Source organism: Acanthopagrus latus, chromosome 4 (genome assembly GCF_904848185.1).
Source record: "Acanthopagrus latus isolate v.2019 chromosome 4, fAcaLat1.1, whole genome shotgun sequence".
Classification (NCBI taxonomy): Eukaryota; Metazoa; Chordata; class Actinopteri; order Spariformes; family Sparidae; genus Acanthopagrus; species Acanthopagrus latus.
The window spans coordinates 8,970,110-8,997,691 of NC_051042.1; the positions used below are offsets into that span (position 1 = coordinate 8,970,110).

The 27,582-nt window shown below is 39.0% G+C and overlaps 1 protein-coding gene and 1 long non-coding RNA gene across 3 annotated transcripts; one reads left to right on the plus strand and one right to left on the minus strand.

Moving 5' to 3' along the window:
- The first annotated feature begins 625 nt into the window (after positions 1 to 625).
- On the plus strand, positions 626 to 27,582 carry plekho2 (pleckstrin homology domain containing, family O member 2). Of its 2 annotated transcripts, none has more exons than XM_037096142.1 (7): positions 626 to 896; positions 15,409 to 15,558; positions 15,820 to 15,942; positions 21,024 to 21,128; positions 22,493 to 22,591; positions 23,324 to 23,641; positions 23,752 to 27,582. In XM_037096142.1, the coding sequence occupies exons 3-7, from the start codon at positions 15,913 to 15,915 to the stop codon at positions 25,159 to 25,161; spliced, it is 1,962 nt and encodes a 653-aa protein (XP_036952037.1). In that variant the 5' UTR covers positions 626 to 896; positions 15,409 to 15,558; positions 15,820 to 15,912; the 3' UTR covers positions 25,162 to 27,582. The 2 variants fall into 2 exon arrangements, with proteins under 2 accessions (XP_036952037.1, XP_036952036.1); XM_037096141.1 differs by lacking the exon at positions 626 to 896 and adding an exon at positions 5,361 to 5,528.
- Positions 944 to 5,197, minus strand: LOC119018461. The gene is made up of 3 exons (XR_005074766.1): positions 4,876 to 5,197; positions 4,244 to 4,367; positions 944 to 2,974 (listed from the first exon to the last, which is right to left on the minus strand). It is a non-coding gene; the product is annotated as an uncharacterized LOC119018461 (long non-coding RNA).

The window sequence follows — 27,582 nt, forward strand, 5'->3', positions numbered from 1 at the left end:
TCCTCTTATTCTAGTTTTATTTAACATTCTAAACTTAGAATTGTATTTGAAATATTAGATGCTGTCAATGCCTCTGCTCTCGTCTTCAGTACGACAGAAGCGGGAAAAGAAAACAAATCACCTGTTGCCTGTTTCATCATTTCTCTGTCCTTTACAGGTCATTAACTTGGAAAAGTACACATATGACCACTAAAATTTTTATGTATGTTATTAATACTAGCGTCATCAGGACATTTTGATCTGGGAGTTAAAAAAGAAATAATAAACAGATATTATATGATTTGTGTGTTGAACTAAATGTTGTCAGGTCTCATTTCAAGGCTAATTGCTGCATTTAGCTAGGCTTTCGGTACATTTATATATTATAAATACTATACTACACTAACTGGTTCTAAAGGACAATTTAATGTGCTTATTCCATGTTTAAGTTTAAGTTGATATATTGAAGTTGAAGAACACTTTGTGGCTCTGTCACATCAACAAGCTTCCAATCAGTTTAATTGGACATTTTTCTGAAGCTAAAAGCTTTAGGACAAAAAGACACTAGGAGAAAAAATTAATTTATATTTGAAAAATAATGGAAACATGGACTGTTTATTGCAGGGAATCATTGCTCTGTCCTTTACAGGACAGCATTATAATCTGCCTATGACAGATTCTTGGGAGCTCATCCGGAATCGGATAGTGATGCTGTCCAGGGGTTGATCCTAAAATCTACTTGCCCACAACTAATAGACCGAACTAGTGGTTGCATGCCTGGTGCTGGTACCTGGATGTGAGCCGTTGCTGTGTTCCTGGGAGCTGCTGGCTGCAGAGAGTAGATGTGTAGCTGAGACCGGCGCCGTGTGACCTGGTCAAATAGGGATGTCACTGTTGTCCCTATTCTGTTTAAAAACGTAAGTGCAGAGTCAGTGTCCGTCACCTCTCCTTCCGCTGAGTTAGCCCAGGCAGACACAGTCAAACCATTACCAACCACTACAGTAAGTGTATCTGCTGTTACTACAGCCACTGATGCTACTACACTGAGCAATGCTAATGTCCAGCAAATGCTTTTGAATTACGAAGATTTGAGTAAAAAACAACTCCAATTTGTTCATATACCCACATTACAGACCACAGCACAATTGACACTTGTACAACCTACCACCTCACCAAACATTGTCCCCTCTCATAGTAGCACACAGTCAAATGCTACCTCACACCACACTTAAGAGCAGGTAGTGTCTCTCCCTCATACAAAAACTTGAATTCAAAGTTCAAGGAGGCCAAATTGGGGACCACTCATCGGACATAAGCTATAACAGCGTGTGTAGGCAGATTCTGGAGGGGGTAAAAGACAACTTCACCGATAATGAGATAGTAAGAGGTGTGCTAAGGATCATAAAGCCAGGATATTTCAAAGATATGCTTGTCAACAAGGAAGATATGACTGTAGCTGTGCTCAAGTGGTTTTGGCAGTCACACTTAGGCAAGAGAAATAGCACAGAACTATTTCAAGAGCTAATTTTTGCTGAACAGAAAGAGCATGAGGCCCCTCAACTAATAATTTCTTGTGTCATTGGGCTCAAACAAAGAATACCGTTTTTATTAAAATAAGAAATCTAAGTATAACTTACACACAGTCCAAGGTGTATTTCTGTACACAGTATATCAAGGAATAGGGTACAAACACAATGACATTCGTAGGGAGCTAAAGCCCTTGCTTTTAGATTATAGTGTTGATGAAACAATCTGAAACAAGTCATGAAAATATCAAGTGCTGTGAGTGAGTGACACCTTAGGGTAGGCTCAACCCACCACCCAAAACAAACCACTGCACATAGTGTGCAAGAATCAGAATCAGAATCAGAAATCCTTTGATGTCCTGCAGACGAGGAAAATTGTTCGTCACAGCAGCGACAGAATATTACAAAAACAGAAAGATATTACAAGAACAGGAACAACAGTAAAAATAAGCAAAATTTCAAAAATTTAAATTAACAGCAGTTTTTTGTTTTGTTTTGTTTGTTTTTTTATACATAGATTTTAAATACAGTCAAGGCAGAACATATGAAGCAGCCAGATAGAAAGAAAGAAAATGTTGAACAAAAGAACAAAACAGACAGTAGCAGCAGCAGCTCTCTGACAAAGTGGATATACTCACTAAGCTAGTAGACTCACATGCAGAGACTGCAAAAGAACTACATGTGTAGGTGCTAACCTGCCAAACCCTAAATTAACAGTAGATAGAGGCTCTATGGTTGCCTAAAGTGTCTGGAAAAGGGCTTGCAGGATTGTAGACACTGTTTTATTTGCAACGGAGAGGGCCACAGAGCCATAGGTTGCTTAAAACTCCGTAAGCGCCAGGGAAAGACGAGCTGGTTGCTTCAAGGGGACAAACAGCAGAGGCAAACGATGTCTTCAGAGACAGTCAGCCCACCAGTGGGAACAATAGTCAAAATACAGCATCTAAAGCAGCTAAAATAAACAAAAGGTCTGTTCGCAAGAAAACCCCCAGTGCACCTTCACAAGATTCCCCTCCTTCCGGCAAGCCTTAACCCTCTTGGATCTGGGGTGTAATTGGTCATTTTTGACTACTTTTCATTTTGTTTTTATATTACACCTTAAAGCTGTTTATCTTGCCTTGAATGGTGTCATTTTTTACAGCACAACCTCACATGTGTGAATTTACAGTTATTTTTTCATTTTGACACACTGGGCCTAAAATCACACAAAAATCATAAAATCGGAGTAGGAAAAAGGTAATTTTTTTAATGTGAAAACCACAAACATGTTTAATAAGCCATTTTTAGCACTTAGAATGCAAATATAAATTTTACCTAACTTTTGTAGAAACTTAGCAAACAACAAAGTCCACTACAAAACAGATCACAGGCCTGACACTCCCAGGGTGTGTCCCTCCTCCTGTTGTCCACCTGGTGGCAGAGTTGGCACTTCAGCCTGCCTTTGGTGTTTTTTTGGTCAGGATCTGTGGCTGTGTCAATGGGCACAGGAACATGATTAGCTCTCCTGCTCAGGGGAACACCTGCCTTGTCCATGCCACAAAGTTGACACACCAGCTCCACCATGAATTCTTTGTGTGCCATGGGCTGCACATGCTTGGCACTGCTCATCTCCCGATGCAAGAGGAAGGCATTTGTAGCAATATCCAAGAAATGCAGCAACACAGTCTTGTACCAGTGTACAAGATCATCCCTCCAATCACAGACTGATAAACTCTGAAAATCTAAATGGGTGTATGTCATGAGGTAGCCTACTCACTGGCAGAGTTTACGCTAGACTGTTGTGACAGTCCAAATGTCCGTAAATACTTGAGAACCATGGCTGGTGTAACGTTAGACTCAAACAAAGTTTCTTAAAATCAACTCACCAATAACAGGCAGTGGGCCAAATGCGTTTTGTATGTGTATGTATGTATGTATGTATGTATGTATGTATGTATGTATGTATGTATGATATGAAATAAGTATTAAATCTAAGAAAAAAATGTTGACTGCCCTGGTTTTATCAAAATTTCCATAAATGTGTATTCTGATCAGTCAGAACCAGCTGGCGTCAGGTCAGTGTGTTTGTTTCAGGAGAGGCAGAGACATACTTATTAATTCAGTTTCGAAGACTCATACAGCATCAGTTTAAACAGGTATGGTAATAGAGTCACAAAAACAAATGCAAATTTACTGACTGTTATAACAAGTGGTGTAAAAATGCGTTATGGAAAGGTTGGTGCTATTTAATCCTTGGATTGCGTCATCTGTCTAAACCCTGCCCAGTAGCCAGCCTTGGTGTCTTCATGACTTAGTTTTAGCAGACTGTGGTAGCATGTCAGACCCAATAGTTTTTGACTGTCAGGGGCAAAATTTCTCACGTAGTCAGAGGTTTATTTGATGCCAAGCAAAAAATTGCTGCAGAAAATACAATTTTAACCAACATTTCAGGCCTTACAATGCATTGGGTTCTTAAAAGGCTATCATACCTGAGGCCTGTGTTCATACAAAAATTGATTTAGGTCCTTCTTGGGGTTGGGCTCTGATTGTTATGGTCGAGCATAATTTTTGAGAGTGCTTTCAGGTTACAGTTTAGTGTAAAAAACATCTCTTACAAGGCACAAGGGTAATGTGAATGTTGAGACTGTTATTAATCCATTTATAAGCTAGAGCGCAGATCTGAGTTTCAGTACGCTTGCAGACTGGTGTGCTAATAATTGTGTGGCTATATGTGTCATCTTTGCATTCAAGTGTGTTACCTTGCTGTCCACGATGAGGTTGCGGATGCAGCCGGTGAAGTGTTTGTGCTGAAGCTGAGGGTAGATGTAGGGGATGTCCTCGTTGACACCACCGAGCTGGAGCACGTGGCTCATGTTCAGGTGTCTAAAACACAAATAGGCATGAACGCCAATATAAGCATACAGACACTACTGACAACCAACCAACAATGGCATGCATCTTACTTGCACTGGGCAGAATCACAAATCCAAAGCAATAATTGTTGACAAAATGGAACTGAATAAAATTTTATTAAACAATATTGTAGCCATTATTTTTGAAATTTAACATATAAATTCCAACATGTCAGCAAAAAAACAAAAAAAAAGAAAAGTTTAAGTTTTTAAGTTTTTGTGGCACAAACATTTATTTTGAGTATCATCATCTGATAAACTTAAATTAGTGACAGGCCTGATAAGAGCAAGAATATATATATATATATATATATATATATATATATATATATATATATATATATATATATATATATGTATATATATATATATATATATCATAATAACATAATTTTTGGACGTTGGTATTTCGTACGGCCCTGACTGTCTTTGGTACTTTATTGCAAGTTTCAAACATCCCCTCACACCACCACACCTACCAGGAAGTGTTGAGTGTAGTAACATGAGAGGCCACTATAATGTTCATCATCCAGCAGCTTCCATATACGTCTGTGCTGACAAAGATGGTAAAGAGGCTTAAAATGAAAGCCTCCAGTCAAATACATCACGTTTGCCCAAAAAAGCCCTCCCTCTGAACACTGGTGAACTGTGGAAATGTTCCTTCACAAGAAGCTTTCCGCTGGGGATGCTGCACTTGCAGCCGTTTGCAGTCTGATTTCGTTTATCATCTCGCTGAGAAAGGCAAACGCATGTCGTCTAAATTTCACTGAAGTCTGCTGGATTTAGAAGCCTCGGATGATTCGTTCAGACGCTGCTGGCTGTTGATCGCGATGCTCCTCCTCGAGTCGATTCAAGAGTGTGAAGGCAGTTCAACCGGAAACTAAACTTTCTCTTACAACTTTTTTTCTTTTTTTTTTTTTTTGCTCTGAGCAGAAGAAGAGGAAGAGACGATCTTTGGTGTCATAAAAAACTCGGTTCCTTATTTTCTTCAGTTGGGCGTGCTGTCGGAGATGTGTCAGCTGAGGACCGATGGGGAAGAAGTGAGCTGTTTCTTAGGAGTATAACGGCGACGTCGAGTTTTTACATTTAGTTCCGCTCACATAACGGATTCTGGTCCTTCATCATGGAAGATGTGAGTAGTCACTTAAGTCCCACTGTGTAGCCTCTGCTGCTTTGCTTTTTGTCGCAGATACATTGCAACAGATACTTTGCCGTTGTGTTTGCAATGTCGGATCGTAATTTTGAGGACGTTTTCTGAGATTGACACTTTAGATGGAATTCACTAGCCTGTGTGATAAACCTCGAGAGTATAATTATGTGCAGGGCGCGACCAGGTCATCAGAGCGAAGTTATGGCCCGTAGACTAAGTGGCAGCGATTCGGCCGGTGTTGGAGATACACGAAGGCCTAATAGTCTCGAGAGAAAGACGTATGTTTAGGTGTGCAACGACGCATGCCTGCCTCCCGTGCCTGCCTGCCACGATCAAATTGGCAACAAGATGAAGATCAACACTCAAACACTTTGTGGCACAAAGCACCTGCCCACCTGTCAATCTCTTGCATCAACTTGTTGGTCAGATTTCATACGAAATTCCGGCGACGACAACTGTAGAGAAAACAGCAAACTCCGTTCATCGAGCTTTAATTTTTATTGTAGCGCTATGTGTGGGTGTACCCACTTAATCTTCAAAACAGAAATTAAGACCTCGTTTGACTCAGATGGGTCCTCATACGTTCGGCATTATTACAATCTCCATCTATCACTTAGGTGAATTTTATCTCAACACAGTGATGCTCCGTAAGGGTTCATTTCAGTGGACAGGATTGAAGGAAAAGTGTTAAAGGTTAACATTTCACAAATACAGAAAATACTTATGTGGTTGTACCTTTGGTGGATTCGTCGTGATGGACGTTTGTGTGTGATTTGCCTTGGCTAGATGCTCATGCACAAAGATATATACAGTATTTTATCTCCTAAGACAGACTGTTGTAATGATTTGTGGCTCAGAAGTATCCGTAAATCATAAAAATCCATGTGATACATACTGTACAGTTGGCTCATATAAGAGCTGATCAACTCCATGCCTCTGTAAGAATTTGGCATTTTGAGGAAGCCGACTTACTAGAAAGGGGAAGTTAAGTAGAGACATACTGAGTTGGTCTACAGCATGCAGGGAACTTGTTGCAAACATTAATGGTAATGTTTGAGAAAAGTTATTTAACTGCATTCTCCTTCCCAATCAGAATCTGATGATAGGATGCAGCCCTTTTCTTTTTCAAAACTGGTCCTGCTGGAATCACTCTTCGCGACACAGTACTTAGGCTGTAAATCACAACAGCTACCACTCAAATTTAAAGAGTAGCCTACTTAAAAATGTTTTGTTCTTATTTAGTGAGACAATTTTACCTGTGACTTAATCAAAATAAAAGATGTTCAAGATGCAAGTCAAATTGAGGCTATACATGGCTGTAGCTAGAAAGTGAGTTTTTCAGCCAATAAGAGAACTAATGATTACACATTCTTGTATTTTTAAAAGATGGTTCAGATTTAGTGAACAAAGCAGATTGTTTCATATTCCATAGTAATAGTACTAATAAGGATTGTGTTAAAACATGTAGATGTTAACATCCCTTGGTGGAACTGTATTATCATAATTTTATTATCAGATGATAACTAATAATATGAATTCCAATTGATATATGGCGCATAAAGTAGAGCTTATGTATAAATAGTTTCTACCAGGTATATATATTAAACACCACAACAGTCATATTTCCAGATTTGAGATTTGCCTTGAGTTTCACTTCAAACAGGAACAACCCAGCTATGTGGGCTGGGTCTTACTGATGACTTTCAGAGGCTGCGCTTTTCATGACTTTTGCTTTGATCTGTTTGTGTATGGTTTTGGGTCAGAACTGCAATATGAGTGGATGTTTTGTGGTGTGACTTGAGTCCTGCATCGCATTCCCTTTTCATTCAACGTCATACATACAACGATACATTTGATACGAAACATCTTGTTAGAAAAAGCCACGCGGTTGCAGTTTGTTATTACTTTTAACAGTGACTCTGCCATCTCACTACACTTTGTACATGGATAAGTGATGCTATGAAAAAGGTCACATTACTTGGGATTTTTTTTGATAACTGAAGTGCACAGATCTAATCATTTGCACTAAAGCTCAGAATGTGTGGAGATTGTGATGTGATGTGAGAAAATGATGTTTGGTCTGGCCGGGGCTTCCCAGATTACAGAACCAATCGGGCGAGGGCCAGTAGGACCAAAACTGCCTGAGAAAGGGTCAATAGAGGTTGCTAGAATATGTCAGTGTTGATGAGATTCTCAGTCATCCAGGTCATGGTAAATCTATGTGCTATATTGTAGGAAACTGGACTTGTTGCCTACAATAGAGAACTTAGAACAGTCAGTATTCACTGGTGCTAACAGGAGAATTCATTATTATTTTTTACTTCTCTGGTTTAGAAATAGTTCTGTTTGGATATTGTACTCTAGTACGTAAAGCTGAACTCAAACCCGTGCTTGATGTTCACAACTGGCATGTGTGCTAGTATGACCACCCACCACTTGGCTTGTTGCCCATATACAGCTCTTTTGCTCTTATCTTTGTCTTTATTTTTAATTTGTCATTTCCCACTCTCCTCATCTCTACTCCACATTCTGCCTAATTACCTTTCACCCCCAAAACAACTGTGGCCCATTCATGTTAATCTTTTGTCTCAACTGTGTGAGTCATCCTTTTCTCGCCATCACGCTGACCTACAGTGCAGCATGACGTGTATGCCTGAGCCATCTAGTAAAGAGGAAACAGGCTGATACATTATGTGTCAGGCAGAAAACTATTAACCCTCTCTCATTATCATCCCGCTATTCAGGCCTCTGCTACACAATGGATGTGTGTGTATGCACATCTTCTTACTGGGGCACCACTGGCAATTTCTAGGAAAGTGCATTTATGAAAAAGAAAGAGTCCTCAGTGGTGAATGTGTGTGTGTGTGCTCTGGAATTTGTGTTCTTGCAAGGAACTAACACCTCCAATAGGTAAGAATATTTCGGAAAATGTTCTTTTAGAAGACATTTGTACTTTATGCACACAGGATTATTTTTATTTTTTATTTTTTTGCATTAAACAGAAATAGTGAAATAATGTACTTTTGCTTGCTTATGTCACACACGGGCATGCACACCCACACACACAGAGTTGTGTGCAGACTTGGGTCCTGGAAGAAAACATCCAGGAGCAAGTCCAGTCCATGAAGTGGTGTCCAAACTTCATTATAAATACTCTGGAACTTTGTAACAAAACAGTGTTACAGCATTCTCCTAAACAACTGAAGTATCTGGGGACTTTTTTTTAAATGTTAAAAAAAATAAATAATATGCAGGTGTAATGCATGTGGTTATATAAAATAAATCAGGAAATCAATTTGAATAAATCATGTGAGGATATTCACAATATCCCAGTAATGGAAATTCACCATCTTATTTGGATTTAATGGGTTTTTCAAGAGAATTTTTCAACATGTTGATGTATGAGACTTGCATTGTTCATAGTTATTTGGCACGAAAAAATGAAGTGAGTCATGGTCATGTTTGGGTATTGCCTTGTGACTTGTCTTCTGGAGAGCTGTATTAGTTTGCAGTGTTTACAATGCTCTTTTATATGCTTTGCCTGGTTTTCTTTTCAGCCCAAGTCAGCTGGAGAAAATAGGGCAGAAAAATGATTAACAGAAAATTAATAGGAATTTATTTAGAAGAAAGATTTACATTTAAGTAACTTCAGAATGAATGTCAAATATTCCCATCTTCCAGTCTCCATTGTTAGGATTTGTTACTTTTCACATGTCATTAAGTGAATATCCTTGGGGTTTTGAACCATTACTTTGACAAAAAACATGCATTTGATGTTTTGAAAAAGAGAGAATAGTCAGTTGTCATGCCTGGGCTATAAAATAAACAACACCAAAACGCCACAAACTGACTTCTCTATAAAAAACTTGGCTATGAAAAGGTACAACAGAAATTCACTCCAATGGAGGATGACAAAAGGCTATGAAACAAATCTACATTATCAGACTAAGCTGTGAAAATTTAACAAACAAAAAATTACTCCAGCGGAGGAAAGAAAAAGCCATAAACACAAACTGCAAGACTGAGCTGTGCTATATAACTTAGTGACAAAAAAATCACTCTCCACAAGGCAAATGAATAAACAGAAATACCAACAATGAATACGATACTTAGACCAGACGAGGGCTGTGGCGAAAGGCTGGGGTTCACGATGGAACACACTCTGGCACAAGACCAAGGGAGACGCGGACTATAAGACACATGAGGGTGATGGGGAACAGGTGGAAACAATCAGGGATCGGGGAAACGTCAGACTGGTGATACTTGAGGAAGGGCAAGTGACCTGAAATGAGAGGAGAGTTAGAATTTCAAAATGAAACAGGAAGTTCACGAGACAAAAACCCAAGACGAGACAGTGAAAATGATAACTAATTCCAGCACAAACGAAAGCTGCAAATTCATATTGCTGATGTGATGTGCCTTTTTGACTGATAAAGATATTCCATGTCACATTATCTACACATGTACAGAATAAAGATGTTTTTATGGTGTGTGACACCATTTCTATTTAGAAACAACAGGCTATGTACTAAGAATGCTGGTGTTACTCTAGCCATGATGGCATTACAAAAATATGTGAGTAATTGATCTGTGACTAACTATGACACACAACCACTGTCACAATTATAAATATAAAACTAGGAAAAATTGCATTTCCTGAGAAAATACAGTGCACATTTTGATAGCTGAACAGTTTCTCTAGCTGCACATAAAGCAGAACGTTTGGTAAAGCTGAAAAGGTAGAAAGATGAATATTTGAAAAAGTTGAAAAGGCTTTAAAGCTGAATATTTGAAAAGGCTGAAAAGCTGAAAAAGTTATAGGATGAAAGAGCTTAAAAAGGTGATCATTTCAATAGCTGAACAGTTTCTCTAGCTACACATAAAGCTGAATGCTTGAAAAAGCTGAAAAGGTAGAAAGATGAATATTTGAAAAAGCAGAAAAGAATTGAAAGCTGAATATTTGAAAAAGCGGAAAAGACTTGAAAACAAAGTTATAGGCTGAAAGAGCTTGAAAAGGTGAACATTTTGCTAGCTTGCAGCTAAAGAATTGTGCTTGCAGCTTGATATGACAATTTCAGTGCATTTGTTTTTGTTGTTCTTACCTCTGAATTTTGAGGAAATTTCTCTTCAAAATTCCTATGCTTTGTCTCATAATGGCATTTCAAATTGGAAATCTTCATCACAGCTATAGTCTCCTGGCATATTAAGCACATGGGTCTTGTGCTGGTTGGAGGGAGAATGAATGCAAATTTTTCAATCCATTCTTCTCTGAATTACTGATTTTCAATGTCCACTATTTTTTTAGCAGTGAACTTTGAACATGCCATTTTCATGCAATCTAGGCTCCTACAGCCAGCAAAAAGTCAATATGTGAACTGCTCCAAAAAGGAATTAATAAAAATTGCGCTGGCAGCAGTGAGTGACCCAACTGTCTATGTATCCTTGGCATGGAGACAAGTCCTGGTATACACGTGCTGACCCAACCAAAACACATGGTGAAGGAATAACAGTTTGGGGGCCACAAATAGGAGGCCGGCAGGCTGTATGCGGCCGCCTATTTAGGACCACCAAAGTAGAATATAGGTATGTCAACGTCTCCAGGGCTGGACCCTTATCCAACATATGAAGTTTGGTTTGCAGATTTGACCATGTACAATGGATTTGTAATAACTTCCTGTTTCCTGGTGAAAATTGGTGTTGCCTGCCACAGCCTCACAAAAAAAATGGATTGGATTTGTATGGTGCTTTTCAAGACACCCAAACCAGACAGGGATCCAGGTTCCATTCATTCACACACAGTCATACCAGTGGTGGCAAACTACAATAGTAGCCACAGCTGCCCTGTTGCAGACTGATGGAAGTGTGGCTGCCATTCAGCGCCTACAACCCCTCTGACCACACACCTCAAACATACAACAGTCAGACACATTCACACAAGGCAAGCGCGGGGATCGAACCGCCGCCAGGGAGAATATGCAAACTGCACACAGAAAGGACCTGTGCTAACCACCACATCACCATGCTAAGCACTAAATTTAAAATGGCTTATTTTATGTTTTCTGTTCTCTCGGTTTTAGGTCATGGCCACAGAACCTTTTGGTTTTGTGTGTCGCATTGCAATACATACAGTATGTGCACCAAATTTCCAACATGTAGGGGCAATTTAGGGCTGCTTTTTGGCTGGAGGCAATGAGCCATATTGCCCCATCCATGACAGAAACACATAAAATACATACATCTTCAACACTGTTGAATTTTGTCAATTTTTTTGTGTTTTCTGAATATGTTAAAGCCCTCACAAAAGCAATTAATTTGGTGAAAAAATGGGGTCTTCTCACTGGTTGATGCTCAGGCCCTAAGAAAATAATAAAAAATATATGATTATATACAACCATTGTCTCAGGTCTATTTTTGAAGGGAACTGGAATCTAACTCCAAGTGTCTAGATAAAGAGCTGCTGTAACCTTGCTTGATATGCGAACTTAGCCTGATGAATTACCCTCTGATGGTGTGGTCACTTTGTTCTGTCTGATTGTCTTTTGGATACCACCCTTCAAGCATTTGAGAGTTCCATGTACTGCAGCCTTCTGTATGCTCAACCTTTCTGATTTTTTTTTTTTTTACGGTTTGATATGTGACAACATTCAAGATTTTCAGTGTGGTCTCAGACTTTCGGACCTTACTCTGTGTCCTGACATTTCAGTCTCTTTAATTTGACTGTTTTTAAGCCAGAAATTGTTAATCAGAACTTTATTGCTTATCACTTCAGCTTTTATAGTCTTTTTAATCCCTTTTGACACACCACCAATCATCACTGATTGGCCAGTAACTTGTTTTTCATTTGAAGCTCAAAGGAAGTTCATAATGCATACTTGCAAAACAAATTGATCCCGCCCCATTGTCTTCTCACTTCTCCCTTACTCAAACAGTAAGTATTCAATGGGGCTAAATTTAATGGAAAGTAATCGGAATCTAGTAATCGGAATCTAAAGTGTGAGCCTTTGTCACGCTTTTGGTAAGTTCCTGCTGGGCAGGTCACTGTGAAAATCAATGAATGCCAGATGCTCTCAGACCTAAAACTTAATCAGAAACACATGTCTGCTGAGGTGTGTCTCTTCTATAAAACCTTGCACTCTATCTTCTCTTCCTTTTTTGAGACCTTAGCTTTAGCAAGTAGTTATTTTATAACTGCATCAACATATTATTCTGCATAAGGTTAGCTGACAGTAGATCCATTTCAGAGTTCACCACAACACCTCTAATAGTTTTGGGTTGAAGTGTTGGTGAGGTCTGTGTTTCAGTGCAGAGCAGACTTCCTGTGTGAGTCTAAAATTGGAGCTCCTTCACCTACTCTGTGATCTCATGGTGCAGAGCTATAGTAGTTAGCTGAGCCCTGAGTAATGGAAACCTCTTGCTCTGTTGCAAGGGTGGGTCAGCGCTTTACTGAACTTCACTGCAGTGTTCCACCCAGGCTCATCATATGTAGTTAGGAGTCAATATTCCATGGAGGTCAGTCACCATAGTGAAGTTTGCTTTCATTTACAGCAAAACAAAAGACTACGCTGGCAATTATTTTGAACTGCAAAAAATATCAAAATGTCCAAAGAAACTTTTCGAACCAACCCCTCTAATACAGCCAAAGTATGCTATTATATGGCTAAATACAACTTCTGAATGTCGCTAACAGTTAGCTTTTTTTCATCTAGTGCTCAAAGCTTTATTCACTTTTGTGTGTTTAGCCCATGCCCACACTACTATGCATTAGAGGCATTATGTTTTAGCAAATCTAGTGTGTGAGTGTTTTGAACTCACTGGTAAGGCTGAGAGGAATAATAACCTGTAACTGACTTGGCATTGGAATCCATTATTAAAGGGGTTCCATTTAATAATTTGTAGCAATTTACATGTATTAATCACTTTTTTAATGGCCATGTGAGAGACCTTCCCCATCTCTCTCGGTTGCTTGCACAAGCCTGTGGAGGATTTGTTGGATATTTTTAAAGTAGCTGAACTGTGGATGGGATGTTCCACACAGCCCCTTAAACACTGTATGAATACAATATTTAAAGGGGCTGTGTGGAACTTTTGTGTTGTGCTGGATGCTGACCATGCCGTAGAATATGATAAGGGGCCTCTTTGCAACAGATAAGAGCTACAGTTTCCTACTATATAGGAATTATTCAAATTATTTTCCAGTCAAATTGTGAAAAAATTAATAAATATAAATAGCAAGAGTGTTTCTCTTACCCCATGAAGATTGTAGTCTTACTATCCGTTCGCCAGGGCATTAGTTTAAATTGGATCAACCGTGAACACCTATCCTTGCCAGTGTAAATGTAAGCCTTTCATTCTGCCGTATTTTGAGTATACTGATTACAGAGTCAGAATGGTTTGTTTGAGACATTAATAGACAACATTTGCTTACTTACTAGTGTTAAATGCTTAATTTCTGGAGTGGTTATGAAGTGGTTGTGTTTTTTAAAATTAATCTTTTATACCTGCTTAGAACTTTGAAGTACTTCTTTTCATCCAACTTCATTCCCAAAACACACTTGGAGGGTTGGGGTTGCGTTTTAAAGTAGCCTATGTGGTGTGTATTGGTATAACACTGCAGCAGCCCTTGCAGCTTTCATTACAAGTCAGAAGTGTTTCAGTTCTTCTATCATTTGCCCACAGATTCACTATTACTCACACTAGAAGATGTGTTTTGTGTTTCCTAGCAGCCCCTGTTTTGTTCATGCATAGATACTTCCCTTTTAGGCTGAATTGTAAACATCACTTAACCTATGTCTGTGAACAAATAGCAATGGGACAAAACATGTAGGTAGCTAATGTGTAGAGCAAAGCCCAAAGTAGATAAATATTGCCCAAATGCGTTATAGTTTGAGGTGAGATGAGATATGTTGCAGGCACGGCCTGTTGTCAGAAATAAAAAAAAAACTGATAAGAAGTGAAAGCTGCTGATCTTAACAGGCCTCAGCCTGATGCTTAACTCTATTTTTGCAGTAACGCTACAATGTAAGCAGGGTTTTTTTTCTTATTTGCTGTACAACCTCAGTGCTAAACTGAGCTCAGGCACATTTCCTCTTAGAGTTATGTTTGTTTACACATGTAGGAACATTGCAATGTCTTATCAAATTGGGAGTGGTTTTAAAATCAGGTATATTATATGTCTTACTGATAAGTTATTTATACTAATACCATACTGTGTCACACACATATTTAATCACTCACCTATAACATTGTCTGTGTCCTGTAAGAGACCGATAATTTAAATCAACCAAAAGATGCATTGTTTGTATGTAAAACCCATGGCTGGATAAACAAAATGTTGGTGTATATTGTGCTGAGATTAGGGATGGGCAGTATGGCCCTAGAATAATGTCACAATATTTTTTAGCCTGTATGGTGGTATACATTGTATATCTCAATATTTTGACATATCAGAAATACGAAAAAAATAAAATGTTTCAGCCAAAGACCTAGATCTCGTATTGTAGGCATGACTGTTAGTAAAAAACCACTGGATTTTTGATAAATAATGATCAGTAATGTGGATATAATGACTAAGTGTTACTGCAGCCTTTAAACCAGGAAAAGACAGCAAAGATAATGATATCTGACATCTGACATCTATCTCAGACAGTATATAGTCTCATAACACGATAGCGATATATATTGCCCAGTCCTAACTGAGATGGTGCGTGACGGCTGTCTGACAGGTTCAGCCGGTCCTCACACCTATTGCGTCTTCATGGGCTGACATAGTAATGTGTCTGTGTACATCGCTCTTTTATTTACGAAACACTGACATAGACTGACATGTGTGTGATTATGATTTCCTTCCTCTGTGTCATTGTAGGATGCAAAAGAGGAGCCAACCCAGTGTAAAGAGCCAAAGTTCCTGGCTAAGGCTGGCTGGGTAAAGAAGGCCCCCGGCAGACTTTTGGCAAGCTACAAGGACCGCTACATCCATGTGGAGAAGACAGAGGCTGTAGTGTATGAAAATGAGGTGCACTTTCTTCTTATTCTTTTATTGCTCTTCTCATGCAACACTTTCATTTTTCTTTTTTTTTCTTTTTTACAGTCCGATACAGTCAGAGGATTGTGCAGAATAAGCAACTATGTTACTTAAAAGACAATCAAAGAAAATTTCAAAATTTCTTGTTAGTAGGTTGTGGGATTTGTTGTTTGTTTTCATAAAAATCTCAGTTGTGTCTGCTTCATCTTTTATGTGGAACAAATTTGCTATTAGTTGTGCTTTGTATTGCAGGACCTGCAGAAGTGCTTGGAGAGGCTTGACTTGGAAAACTATGATAAATGTCATGAACTGAAGAGCCCCTTCAAGAAGAAGCACAGACTGATAATGATCCGATCAGCCAAGTCTGGAAATAAGGTGAGCTATGAGATGCTTCCATGTTAAATGTAAAATAATATGCCATGGGTGCTTTAAGGCAGTATTTTGATATTATTAGAATGTAATTAATCACACCAACATATTCTCACTCCTAACTTGTCAAATATGGCAGCATGATCACTGGCCTTAAGCTTCAAAGTGTGACGCTTTACCTGTCAAGTAATCAATGATACGTAGTATGCAACACCTGGTTAGGCTCCCAAAATAAGGCTTGCTGGCAACCAGCTTACATTCTAAAACATATGATAACTTTTTAACTGTTGTTAACCTTTTATCAAAAGGTCACGATTTGGTTTAAATCAGGCATAAAAAACTACTTGGTTAGGTTTAAGGAAAGGTCATACTTTGGGTTAAAATAACTACTTTCAGTCTCAAAATGTATGGAATGTAAGCAACTAAAGTTACATTTTATGTATCAACTGACGTTACTTACTCAAAAACCAGTTGTCCCAAACCAGATGTGAGCCCTGGTCTCCAGAAGAAAAGTCACTGACCGTTGCTGTTTGTGATTTGTTGGGAGTGTGAACGGAATAGTACCTCCCACAAAATTATGCAGAAGCCATATTAGGAAACACAAACAGGTTTTGCAATAAATGGAGCAAATACTTTAGTGAATGTTGTATGTATGTAATATATTAACATCAAAATGTCCCAAAACAACTAGCCCTTCATCATATTATTGGTTGGGTTTTCAAATGTTTTCAACAATGTTCAACCCAGAAAAATCCACAAGTTTAATGAATGTTATAGTGCATTTTATTAGGTCGCCACCGCTACTTCGGGGATATGGGAGGTCAGGCAAAAAGACAAAATTTAAGATGAATATACGTTACATAGCAATAAGCTAATGTTAATGAGTAACAGCACACATTGAGAGTGTGTGTGTGTTTGTGTGGTTAAATGCTGAGCAGTGTCTCTGCAATAGTAAGTTTAAAACCAAGGATTTTAACGTTAGATATTTATTTATTATTTTAGAAATGTTTTTATGTCTCAAAACAAAATAAATGCTGGGAATATAGCTGGGGTGTAGCTAACTATATTTACATCGAGCACTATACTTCAGTACAAATTTGAAGAACTTGAACTTGTTTCAGTTATCCAACTTTATACTTCTACTCCACTACATCCCAGAGGTAACTAGTGTACTGTTTTTTCCACTATATTTGTTTAACAGTTTATATGTCACTAGTTACCCTTCAGATTACAATATTCTGAACATTTTGGGGGTTCAGAATACTTTAATTTTTAAAATGAAAAGACTGAATAAAATGAATACTTTTTCTAAGGCCTAAAAAGTATAAAGTTGACTTTTTAGCTTTTTCTTACCGGACAGCCACATCACAAAAATATGATGACCTTGCCGGTTGGGTTATCTTTTTCAAGCTGCAGTTTATTAACACTGTCGCCTGTTTGAGTTTATTAAATGTAATAAAGAATCATATTTCACTCACTTCTGTCAGGCACGAAATCACAGAAAACAAAGACCATGTCACATACTGAAGAGAGACACACTGGCTCTGCAAGCTAGCTCACATGAACTTAATGAGGCTATTTATAGCTGATATCACACTCATAGACAGTACACAATTTTACCTGACTGCTGTTACCACAATTAACTCTCATGTTGTTGAGTTTTTTTTTACTCTTCTCGTGACCAGAATGATAGTCTGCTTCATAGTTTCATCTCTCGGCTGTATTTTTTTTTATTTTTTAGGTCTTTACTGATAAACGGTATGCTACAGAGAGGTCAAAACCTACGTACATGGGATGCCTGCTCTACCAGCCAAGCTAATTGGCACCACACAAACATTGACACCCGCTTTGACAGGAGGGAGAGGCTGCAAATGCATCAATGTTTCACATTCACACAGTAACATGGGATTAAGGAAGTGAAGCTGAAGAACTAACGAACAGTTAAAGTTAACAACAAAAGCAGAAGAATAAAGAAAACCAAAACAAATGTTACGGTGTTACCATGCAGTTGGTTTCAAAAGAGCAAGAGCAACTTAAATTGCCATTTTAGTATAAAAATGCCCCCTTCACAAATTTAAATTGAATTGGCATATTCTATCATCTATACTCTACTCCAGGCTGAGACCCATCGTCTATCCAAGTTAAGTGGGAAATGCAGCTTTGGCTGTTAATTAACTGGGACCAACTTTACAAACTCAGTTGATTCAGCCTGAAGTTACTCTTAAATTGCTCTGGCTATCAGCCGGACATGACAAAGTCATAGGATGTGTATAAAATCTGAACAAAAGTTGTGAGTCAAGAAGTTTAGTCATGTGGGTTTAACAAGCTTGTGAAGAGATGATTTATTGTCAATTAATTGAAAGATGCAACACATTCCTGATAAAATGATTCAAAAATAATTCCTGATACAGTCAGTACACACTTAACCACTTTGTCCTTTAAAGCTGTACTTATCAATATGTTATAATTAGTAGGTGATTTGTTAATTTTTAACACGGGGGATGGCCCAATGGGAGCACCACCCTGCCCCAACACACCTATGTACACCTTCCAAAGGACATTGCACAACGCCTTAACCATAACTGTGACATTTCTAATTCTATCCAGTTGTCTTCCTTCTCTACCTACTACAATTGTCTTTTTATAACTGTATTAAAGTAATGAGTAAATACACCTTTAAATTGTATGCAGTGGACTGAGTTTGTTCAGGCAGGGTTTTCTCATGTTTCTCACAATACACTACAAGCAGGGTTATTTTAAGTTACATGAACCACATGACCCCTTGGAATTTTTTACCGTCTAAATTCCTTGAAGGACACACATTGAACATTGTGCAAAATAGCAGAGCCCAACCGACTTATTGGTATTTGCCTTTATTGATTTATCGGCTGATTTATAAGGTTTTACAACCTTATATTTAAATAGTATAATGCAGAAAAACATGCTTGGGGTAATTAAAAATTGGTGTAATGACATAGTTTGGCCACCAGAGTGCGTTTCAATGGGGGATAAAACAGCTGGTGTCAGGAGATGTAACAGCCACCTCATTGATGATTAAACCATAAACCAGCACAAACATGACAATTGGCAACATAACACAAGCCAACATGTTCTTAAATGTCACACTAACATAAAGTAACATTTTGGTTTTAGGACATTAATAGCAAACTTTTGTTGATCTGGTCATTTTTTCGTTTGTACACAATCAGGAGTCTGTACAGGGTGATTTATTTTGAAAATTGACCAGATGCTCCATGCCTTTCTTGTGTCTCTGACTTCCTGCCAGCGCGATCTGCTCTGTGCAGCTTGTTGCAGCTTTCGTTAAAAAATAAACCGGGCAGCTGGATCGCAAAGCAGCCTCGCACAGCTTGACTCCACTGTGCCTCGGAGCTGATCGTGACCCCTTGTGATTTGTAACACACTATCTGCTACTAGGGGATGGAGACTGGAGACTGATGCTTTGTGGTAATTTTGCTAACAAGGGGGGGCGGCATCCCCCCCCCCAAAAAAAAAAGAAAAATCGCCTACTGGTTATAATAACAGTGGGTAAAATATGTGTGAAAAGGGGTAGCTCATAGTGACTCTACAGTTCAGGTCAGCTCTAAGTATACTGCGTTGATCCAGTCTCAAGAATCGAATCAAACTGGTTTTATCAAAAAAGATTGATTTTTAAAAAAAATAGCGCTTTATTAAGTAGAAAACAACAGCAAACACTGAAAGAGAGAGCTGCAAATGTGGACAACTTGTGTATGTGTGTGTGTGTGTGTGCATAGCATATTTAAACATTATACTCTAGATGTGACACTGTCCCATAATGCAGGATATGTGGAAATCATTTTAGTATTTGGCCAAATCAAAATGAAATTAATTTTACCAGTGAAATATTATCTGTGATAACGACCAATAATTTAATTCTATAGTGCATCCTTCAGGTTTCAAACTTTTCAGAAAAATTGGCTTTACATCTGTTTTATGAGGAATAAAGTATATTGATCTTTTTTCTAAGAGGAACACATGACGCATTTTGGTGACTAACAATGAACTTAATGTGACTTTTGTTTGTTTACAAGAAAATTCCACATGGGCCCTCTATTAAGGGACTGTCAAGCTTGTTGTCAGATGTGTATCAGTGGGATGGTTCTTTAATATACTACTATGATTACAGCTACACATTGTCTTTATGGCATTGCTATGAAAGATAAGGCTAAACCAGTTGTTTCGGTTTCCCTTGTCTTTGTTATTTTTCGAATGAAGGTTTAATAAAATGGAAATAATGCTACAAATGACTGTTTTGCAAGTTGAAATACCATCATTCAGCTTTATAAAACAATGCGTATTCGTTAAAGTTCCAGAAGTGTTTGGTAGTTTGTGCTCTATTGTGGTTGCTCAGTATGAATAGAGCTTTTCACATCTGAGCAGGATGTGAAGAGATGCTTGGCTGCCTCTTGGATTCTCCGCGGCAACCCTCTTAAAGAAAAGATTTACTTTTAGCAGCACAGCACCAGTGTGTCCCACAACCAACCACCTGTCACTGTTCAGTAAAAAAAAAACTTCAAGTAAGTTCACATAGTTGAAATACTGAGAAATGTTGGGTTTGAAGAGATAGAGTCATGTTCAGAGAGGAATAGAGTGAATAAATTACAGTGTGTGGTATACAAAATACTTGTTTGAAGTTCAGAGTCATCTTGAGCAAAAGTGCCCACATTAATATATTTGCTATATGAAATGTAATTTTAGACTGTATTTCAAGAGTATATTTTTTTCACTTTGAAAGAAATTGAATACAGTATATAACTTGCAACTAGGGCTGAACAGTAAAAATAGAGCTGTGGGACACTGCAAACAAAGCTGTGAAGAGCATCGATTGTAATTGTAAAATCAAGTTTAGGTCTCTGATCTGGCAGAAAATCTACTAATACTACTGTCAGTAGTAAATGCTTCCTTAGATAAACAAGTAAGGAGATATAATCATTCTAATGGAAAAGACATAGGGAAAGACTGTACATTAAATGCTCTATAACACTTGCTGTATGTTTTAAATTTGATCAACTTTATTTTGAAATTACTATGCTGTATGTCACTGACAGGTCCATGATGTGAAGTTCCAGACTCAGACTGCAGAGGAAAAGGAGGCTTGGATCAAAGCTCTGAGGGATGGCATCAATCGAGCAAAAAACAAAGTCTTTGATGAGGTGAACATATGTGTAATCTGCACACAGAATCAGAAGTGTCCCTTAATTTCAGTGGCATTGTCACTGAGTTTGAATATGTGTTAATAGTGTTTCCTCTAGATTTTTTTGTAGCAGTGGTGCTCTGAGTCAGTAACCAAGCAACACTAGGGGGGTTCGGGGGCATACTAAATGGTGAATACTAGTGAGATTTTGGGAAAAAAAAAAAATTTGACAGAATGAGACTTACGAAATGACTCATTCTTACAAATGAAATAACAATCAACAGATTCAAGGCATCTGCTGAGAACAGATCATCATACAAATGTGCCTTGAACTGGGCAGAAACAATAATTTGTGTTAATTTTCAGCTTAATATTTTTTTTTTATGAAACATAAAAAATCTAATGTTTTCCTACTCGGATTTGATTTTTTTGTGATTTAAGGTCCATTGTGTTAATACAGTACGTCAAAATTAAAAAGTAACTGTACAGTCACACATGTGAGGTTGTGCTGAAAATAATGACACCAAACAAGGCAAGGTAAATAGTTTTTACAGTGAAATATAATGGTAAAATCAAAAGTAGTCAAAAACGGCCAATTATATCCCAGACTTCCCACCTTCAAACACAGCCTCATTTTGCCATCCATGAAAAATCTCCCACTTTTATATATGAATACATACTTCCTACGGGCAACGCACTAGTCCAACCTAAAACTAACTGTGTTTTGCAGAGGAGTGTGGACAGCAGGTCTGAGGGGGCTTCAGATTGTTCTGTCAAGTTTACCTAGCTAGCTGCTAGCAACTTTTGATGCAAGCTAGCAACTGGGGTCTAATGAATGTAATGTTTATCCATCAAGCGCAGTAATTCGCTCACAACATGGGGTAAACAGTAAAATCAGAGACGGTTAATAAAGATCAAAAGGACATTTATGTTGTATTTTATATTATTTATAATGTTGTTGTCTGCATCATGTCTGGCTTCGATGAGTCGTCAGTTTCAGTCTCTCAAACTAAATGGTGACTTGTAGAAATGATACAAATAGCAGGGTTCCCCCAGAAAACTAGTGTAGTGGCGCACCGTCATCGAGGGGGCTCGTTATCGTTGGGGGTGGGGGGTTAGACGCTCCTCGCCGTCAGCCGGGGAACAGACGGACGCTTGCTTGTCACTGTCACCCGCTATAAAGCGGCTAACATTGAAAATGAGTATAGTGGCACTGAGTTAGCAGTATAGTGGCATAGCGCCTGCAAATAGCAATGATGACAATGATAATCGATTTCTATGCGCCACCACAGAATGCATATATGGGAAACACTGGTGTTAAGCTGTTGAGAGCTCAGATGGATTGAATGGAAAGGTGAATGAATAAGCTTCATGTTTTCACAGGTGAAGATTGATGAAACCAGCAATTTAGAGCATGTCACTCGTACAAGGCCCAAAGGGAACCGTAACCGGCGGCCTCCGACCAGGATACACATGAAAGAGGTTTGTGTGTGAATTTGAGAATCTATTATATTACAGACACTAGGTGGTTAGCACTGCTGCTACCGTAAGCAGGTCTGGATCTGAATCTTAACTCTTCAATGAGTTTTCTTTTTCTCACATTTGGATGGGTTTTTTATTGGTTAAAACATGCATAACTAGCTCAACTAAACCTCATATAGCTCACAAATTTTTTTTTTCATAAATTTAAAGCGCAAGATACCTTAAATTATAATTGTTTTAGCAAGAATGCCTTAAGATAACAAAGTATTTAATAATTATTAATAAGTTTCAAGAGACAGTAAGACTATATAGAGTAGCGCATGAACCTGTAAAATAGACAGTAGAGTGATTTCACTCACTTTGAGCTTTATTTACCTCAAGGCACCACCCTTTAGGAAACAAACACAATAGCCAAACATTTCATATTTTACTAGCAGTTAGTAAATTTGCATATCTTTCAATACATGCTAACACATGCAGTTACAATTTCCCATCATTGATATAAAGCAATGTAACATAATGTTCTGATGTTGTGACAGGGTCTGTTCCCCTGTCAAATGGAAAGGTGTTTCAACATACAGCAAAAATGTTTGTCACCTGCAGTACCTTCACAGCCCGGCAGTGAGCCATGGCCCACACTTGCACAAAAGTAAAGGAAAAACCCAAAAAGCATAGTATGTTCCTTTTAATTTAATCAAATGTCTTGTGTGTGATATTTTCCTTTCCTTCTAGGTTGCTGATATTTCGTCTGATGGTATCCTGCGTTTGGATCTTGATCTTGAGGATGCATTGATGCCTAATGGGACCCATCACACCAGTGTTGATGGTGCTGAGACCACCAAGGAGGCCAGAGTCCCAACACCTCTGTCCAGTGCCAGTGAAGCTACAGAGAAACAGTCAGAGCCAAGCGCTGAGGAAGAGTCTCAGACTGAGCCAGCGCTCAGTCCCCAGAAAAAGGTCATCAAACCTCCAATGCCCCCTACCAAAGAGGCCAAACCCTGTGTAACACCAGAGGATAAACCTGATACGGATGAGGGCATGGTGAAAAAGGTCTGTATAATGCTGTCTAAGTCCTGTCATATAATGCAAGAGTATCTGTGTATGTCTTTCTTTCTGTTTGGATAACATGGCTCATCAAATATAATGCAATGTTTTTTAAGGTCCTGAAGCCACCTTTACCTCCTTCTAAAGAAGCCAAGCCCTGTCTTCCATCTGTTGAAGAAGCTACAGTGGATGTTAAACTTGAGAAGATATCTGAAAGGAGTCCTGATGCCAAGGCCGGTCCCCCACCAACCCCTCCCAATAAACCCAGCTCCAACAGTTCCATGAGCAACAATGCAGAGGCCTCACAATCCAGACAAAACTCTCACCCCCCTATCCCTCCATCCAAAAAGAAGAAACCTTCCCATCACCCTGTGGAGCCAGACCAGGAGGTTCAAGACACAACTAATGAGAAAACTGGTAAAGAAGACAATAACAAGGATGTACAGGGAACAGCTGTCGAAACAGATGAGGCAGAGCAGTTGATTTCTAAAGAAGCTCTTCCTAGTGTCAGAGATGATCAGTCTGAGAGTCCAAGTGCAGCAGAGCAGGTTTCTGAAGAAGAGTCAGAGGAGACCATAAACAGTGACATAAACAAGTCATCTGATAATGAACCACTAGCTTCCACAGAGACACTCAGAACGAGCCCTAGTCCTCCTCCAACCTGCAAAAAAGAGCCTGAGATACTTACCAAGTGTGACATGAAACACACAGACAAAGAAACTATAACCGACCAGTGTCCTACAGAAAGAGAAGACCCTACTGCTTTGCTGCAAACAGACCTAGATACCTCAGGCAGTTCTTCTCAAGCACAAGAGTCACTACCCAAGAGTGGAATGCCCACAGTAGTAGTGACAGTAAATGACCCAGTTACTGACAGCCTCAGCCTGAGTCCACTGCTTTCTAACATGCATGGGGAGAAGAGAAAGATGGTGGAGGAGAAGTCCGTAGACAGTGGTCAGCACTCAGATGATGAGAGTGAAGGATTTGGCAGTGAAGACACACTGGCAGCGTCTACTGCTGCATTGAGAGGAAGCCATGTTGGTCTGGATGTGTTGGACGCCAGTGAAGATGACATCCAGATTCCTGTTGATTTAAGGCAAACACAGGCTGCAGCCAAGGCTCAGGTTAGATCTAAGGTATTTCCCTGTCAGCGGCCAGAGTCCACTCCTCCTCTCAAATCCTCAAGCAAGGCCAGGTCAGCCTCCAGTGGAGATCTGCTGTCTGATACTTCAGCCTGTACTCAGCAGGAGAGACAGCAAATCAAACCTGTGGCTGGAAATATTGGGGCTCCTGGTGATGATGTCATGAAACTTGAGGCCGAAGTGGCTCTTGAGATGGAAAAGACGAGCGGGCTCCTGAGCAGAGTGTCCCAGTCCCAGAGAGGAAGTGAAGAGGAGAGCTTGCCAGAGGATCTGCTGACCGAGGCCATGGAAAAGCTGAAGAGGGCTGACATTGTTCTCAGGGAGGTCCAGAAGCTGAAACTTGCAAAACCTGCAAATAACTCAAGCAACAGGAAGAGCTGGTGAAGGTCAGTCATAGCAGATTGACTTGGCATTGATCATTTGCTAAATCCTTCTCCTGAACAGTGATTGTCCAATAATCGGTAGAGGTAATTTGTAGGGTCGTACCTTTGTTCCTAAGAGCAAACATTGAAGAAATAGATGAAACAACCCTATTAGACTTTAAGTTGACAATAGCAGCTGTGTCCTGCTCTTTGTGACAATCCTGCCAGAACAGGACCTGGGACCTCCCTGATTGGGACCAGCATCTATTTGATAGTGCCTTGCATTATTATCTCTCCTGTCCTTCGTTCATTTCTTACTGAAATTTCTCAAAATAAATCATTTTGGCCTATTTTGCAGCCATTTTAAATCTGACTTTTAAAGGAGCGAGAGGGAGCGGTCAGTGATGCCAGAAACATAAATAAAACTGTGACTTTGGTGCATGAAATGCGAACTAAACTGGCATGTGATTCACTGTTTTTAGTGTCTAAATATTTTGGCCTATGATGTCTGTAAACCCTGCAACTAAGTGGCTGTTTGTGCTGTAATATGATGAAATGAGTAGCCTACAGTTGATTTAAGATGCTTGTGCGTAGGTGCAAATCTGCAACGCTGTCCATAGTGCTGAAATGGATCAAAGGTGAGTGATCTGTCAGGCCACTTCAATTCAAAATCCCACCATTGTGGCCACAAACACAGGGGAGACGAGCCAACGGGGAGGTGAAGGGACAGTTCGGAAGATAGAATAGAGTGAGAGAGAGTGTGCAAACTGTAATGTTAATCAGCTGTCACTTCACACCTCTCCCTGCTGATTTTGGTTGATTTGAACAGAACCAGCAATTTCTCAGTCATCTCATGGAGCTAGAGATAACCTCTTTACCTAACTGATTAACAGGGTCAGCTAAGAATGAGAAGCTGCTTTTGTCTTCCTCTGTCTGAAATCAACAACTACAGGTTAAAAAATCGTTCAGAATTTTGAAGGGTAAATTTGACATATTATTATGTTATTATAATATATATGTGTATATAGCATATGTGCTGTTACAGAATGGAAAGCCTTACAGGTAGCAATATGTCTTCAGGGATAAGGGTTTAGCAAAATGGTCAATTGATGGATGGCAGTCTGTTTTTTAAAGGTTATGCAGCACATGCAGCTTCTTGCTCAGAATGAAGTAAGTGCAATTTTAACTTTCTATGCAGCTGAAAGGAATGCTAAAAGTTCTACTGTGTATTTTTTGTTGTATATTAAATATCAGATATTTTCAAGAATAATTTCTTGAAAGCTAACTCAAGAATTAATATTATTTTGACAAAGTACTGTCAGAACAGGCAAAAAGTACTAAAAGTCTTAATTCCAGATTACACAGCTATTATAATAGTTTACTTTGTTGATTCAAGAGGCTTTTTTCCTGTGAAACCTGTTTTTGCTTCAGTTTAGATGAGGGAAATTATGCTGTGCAGACATAAGTCTTTACCACAGCATACGCATGTACCAACATGGCTCAGGAATTCTCTGCAAATAATCTTGTAAAACTAATCACATAATTAAAACAAAATGAACACCTGCTACTTCACATAGATTGCAGTTCTGTAATCAATATGTTTTTTTTATACTGATATTGTACATATCACAAAACAAAGATAATGCAGCAGCCTGTTTAGCTCTCAATAGCCCCTCTTGCAATTTGTGCACGTCAGTGGTAACCTGATGTACCAGATGATTTTTTAACACAGGACCATTTCGGAAGTTATTGGACAACTGGTGTTGTCCCTCAATTGGGAACTGGAATTGGACAGGCCATTTAAAAGTTACCTTGCAGGTGATTTGACGAACCATCCATGTTGATCGAGGGCTAATTTCAACCAATCACATTAACAGTGGGTGTACTCAACCAGAGACTTTTGGTGAGTAAAACTCTTGCCAAAACCAGTCAGGAGAGACGAAATATCTTTTTCAGCAAGGGACACCTCCAGTGCAATCCATTGCTCCTCCTCCAATTAAGAAATATTCCCCAGTTCTGTCATAACTGGTGCATTACAGCATCTCCACTAACAACTTTAGGAGACTCCAGTGTTGGAGGCTCTTGTGCATCTTGTCTCTCCTGGTGTCTGGTTGTCACAATGCCTGATTGGTCCAGACAACTGTGGCTTGGCCACAAGTGTATAGCCTGAAGCCTGGTCAGATGGATCCGTGAGATCACACGATAAACTGATCACAACATCCAGCTCCCTCACCAGTTACATCAGCAATGTTACTCTGAATTGGAATCATGAACTCTGAAGAATTTCAGAATTGTCTAGTGCTTTGATAAAGGATATATTGGCAGTTTAAGACTATTTTGTATATGCTGCGCCATTGTATGTAAGATTGTTTTCTAACATTGGATCTAATTTTCTACTTTTGTGATAACATTTTCTAATTCCCAAATAAACAAATCAAAACTA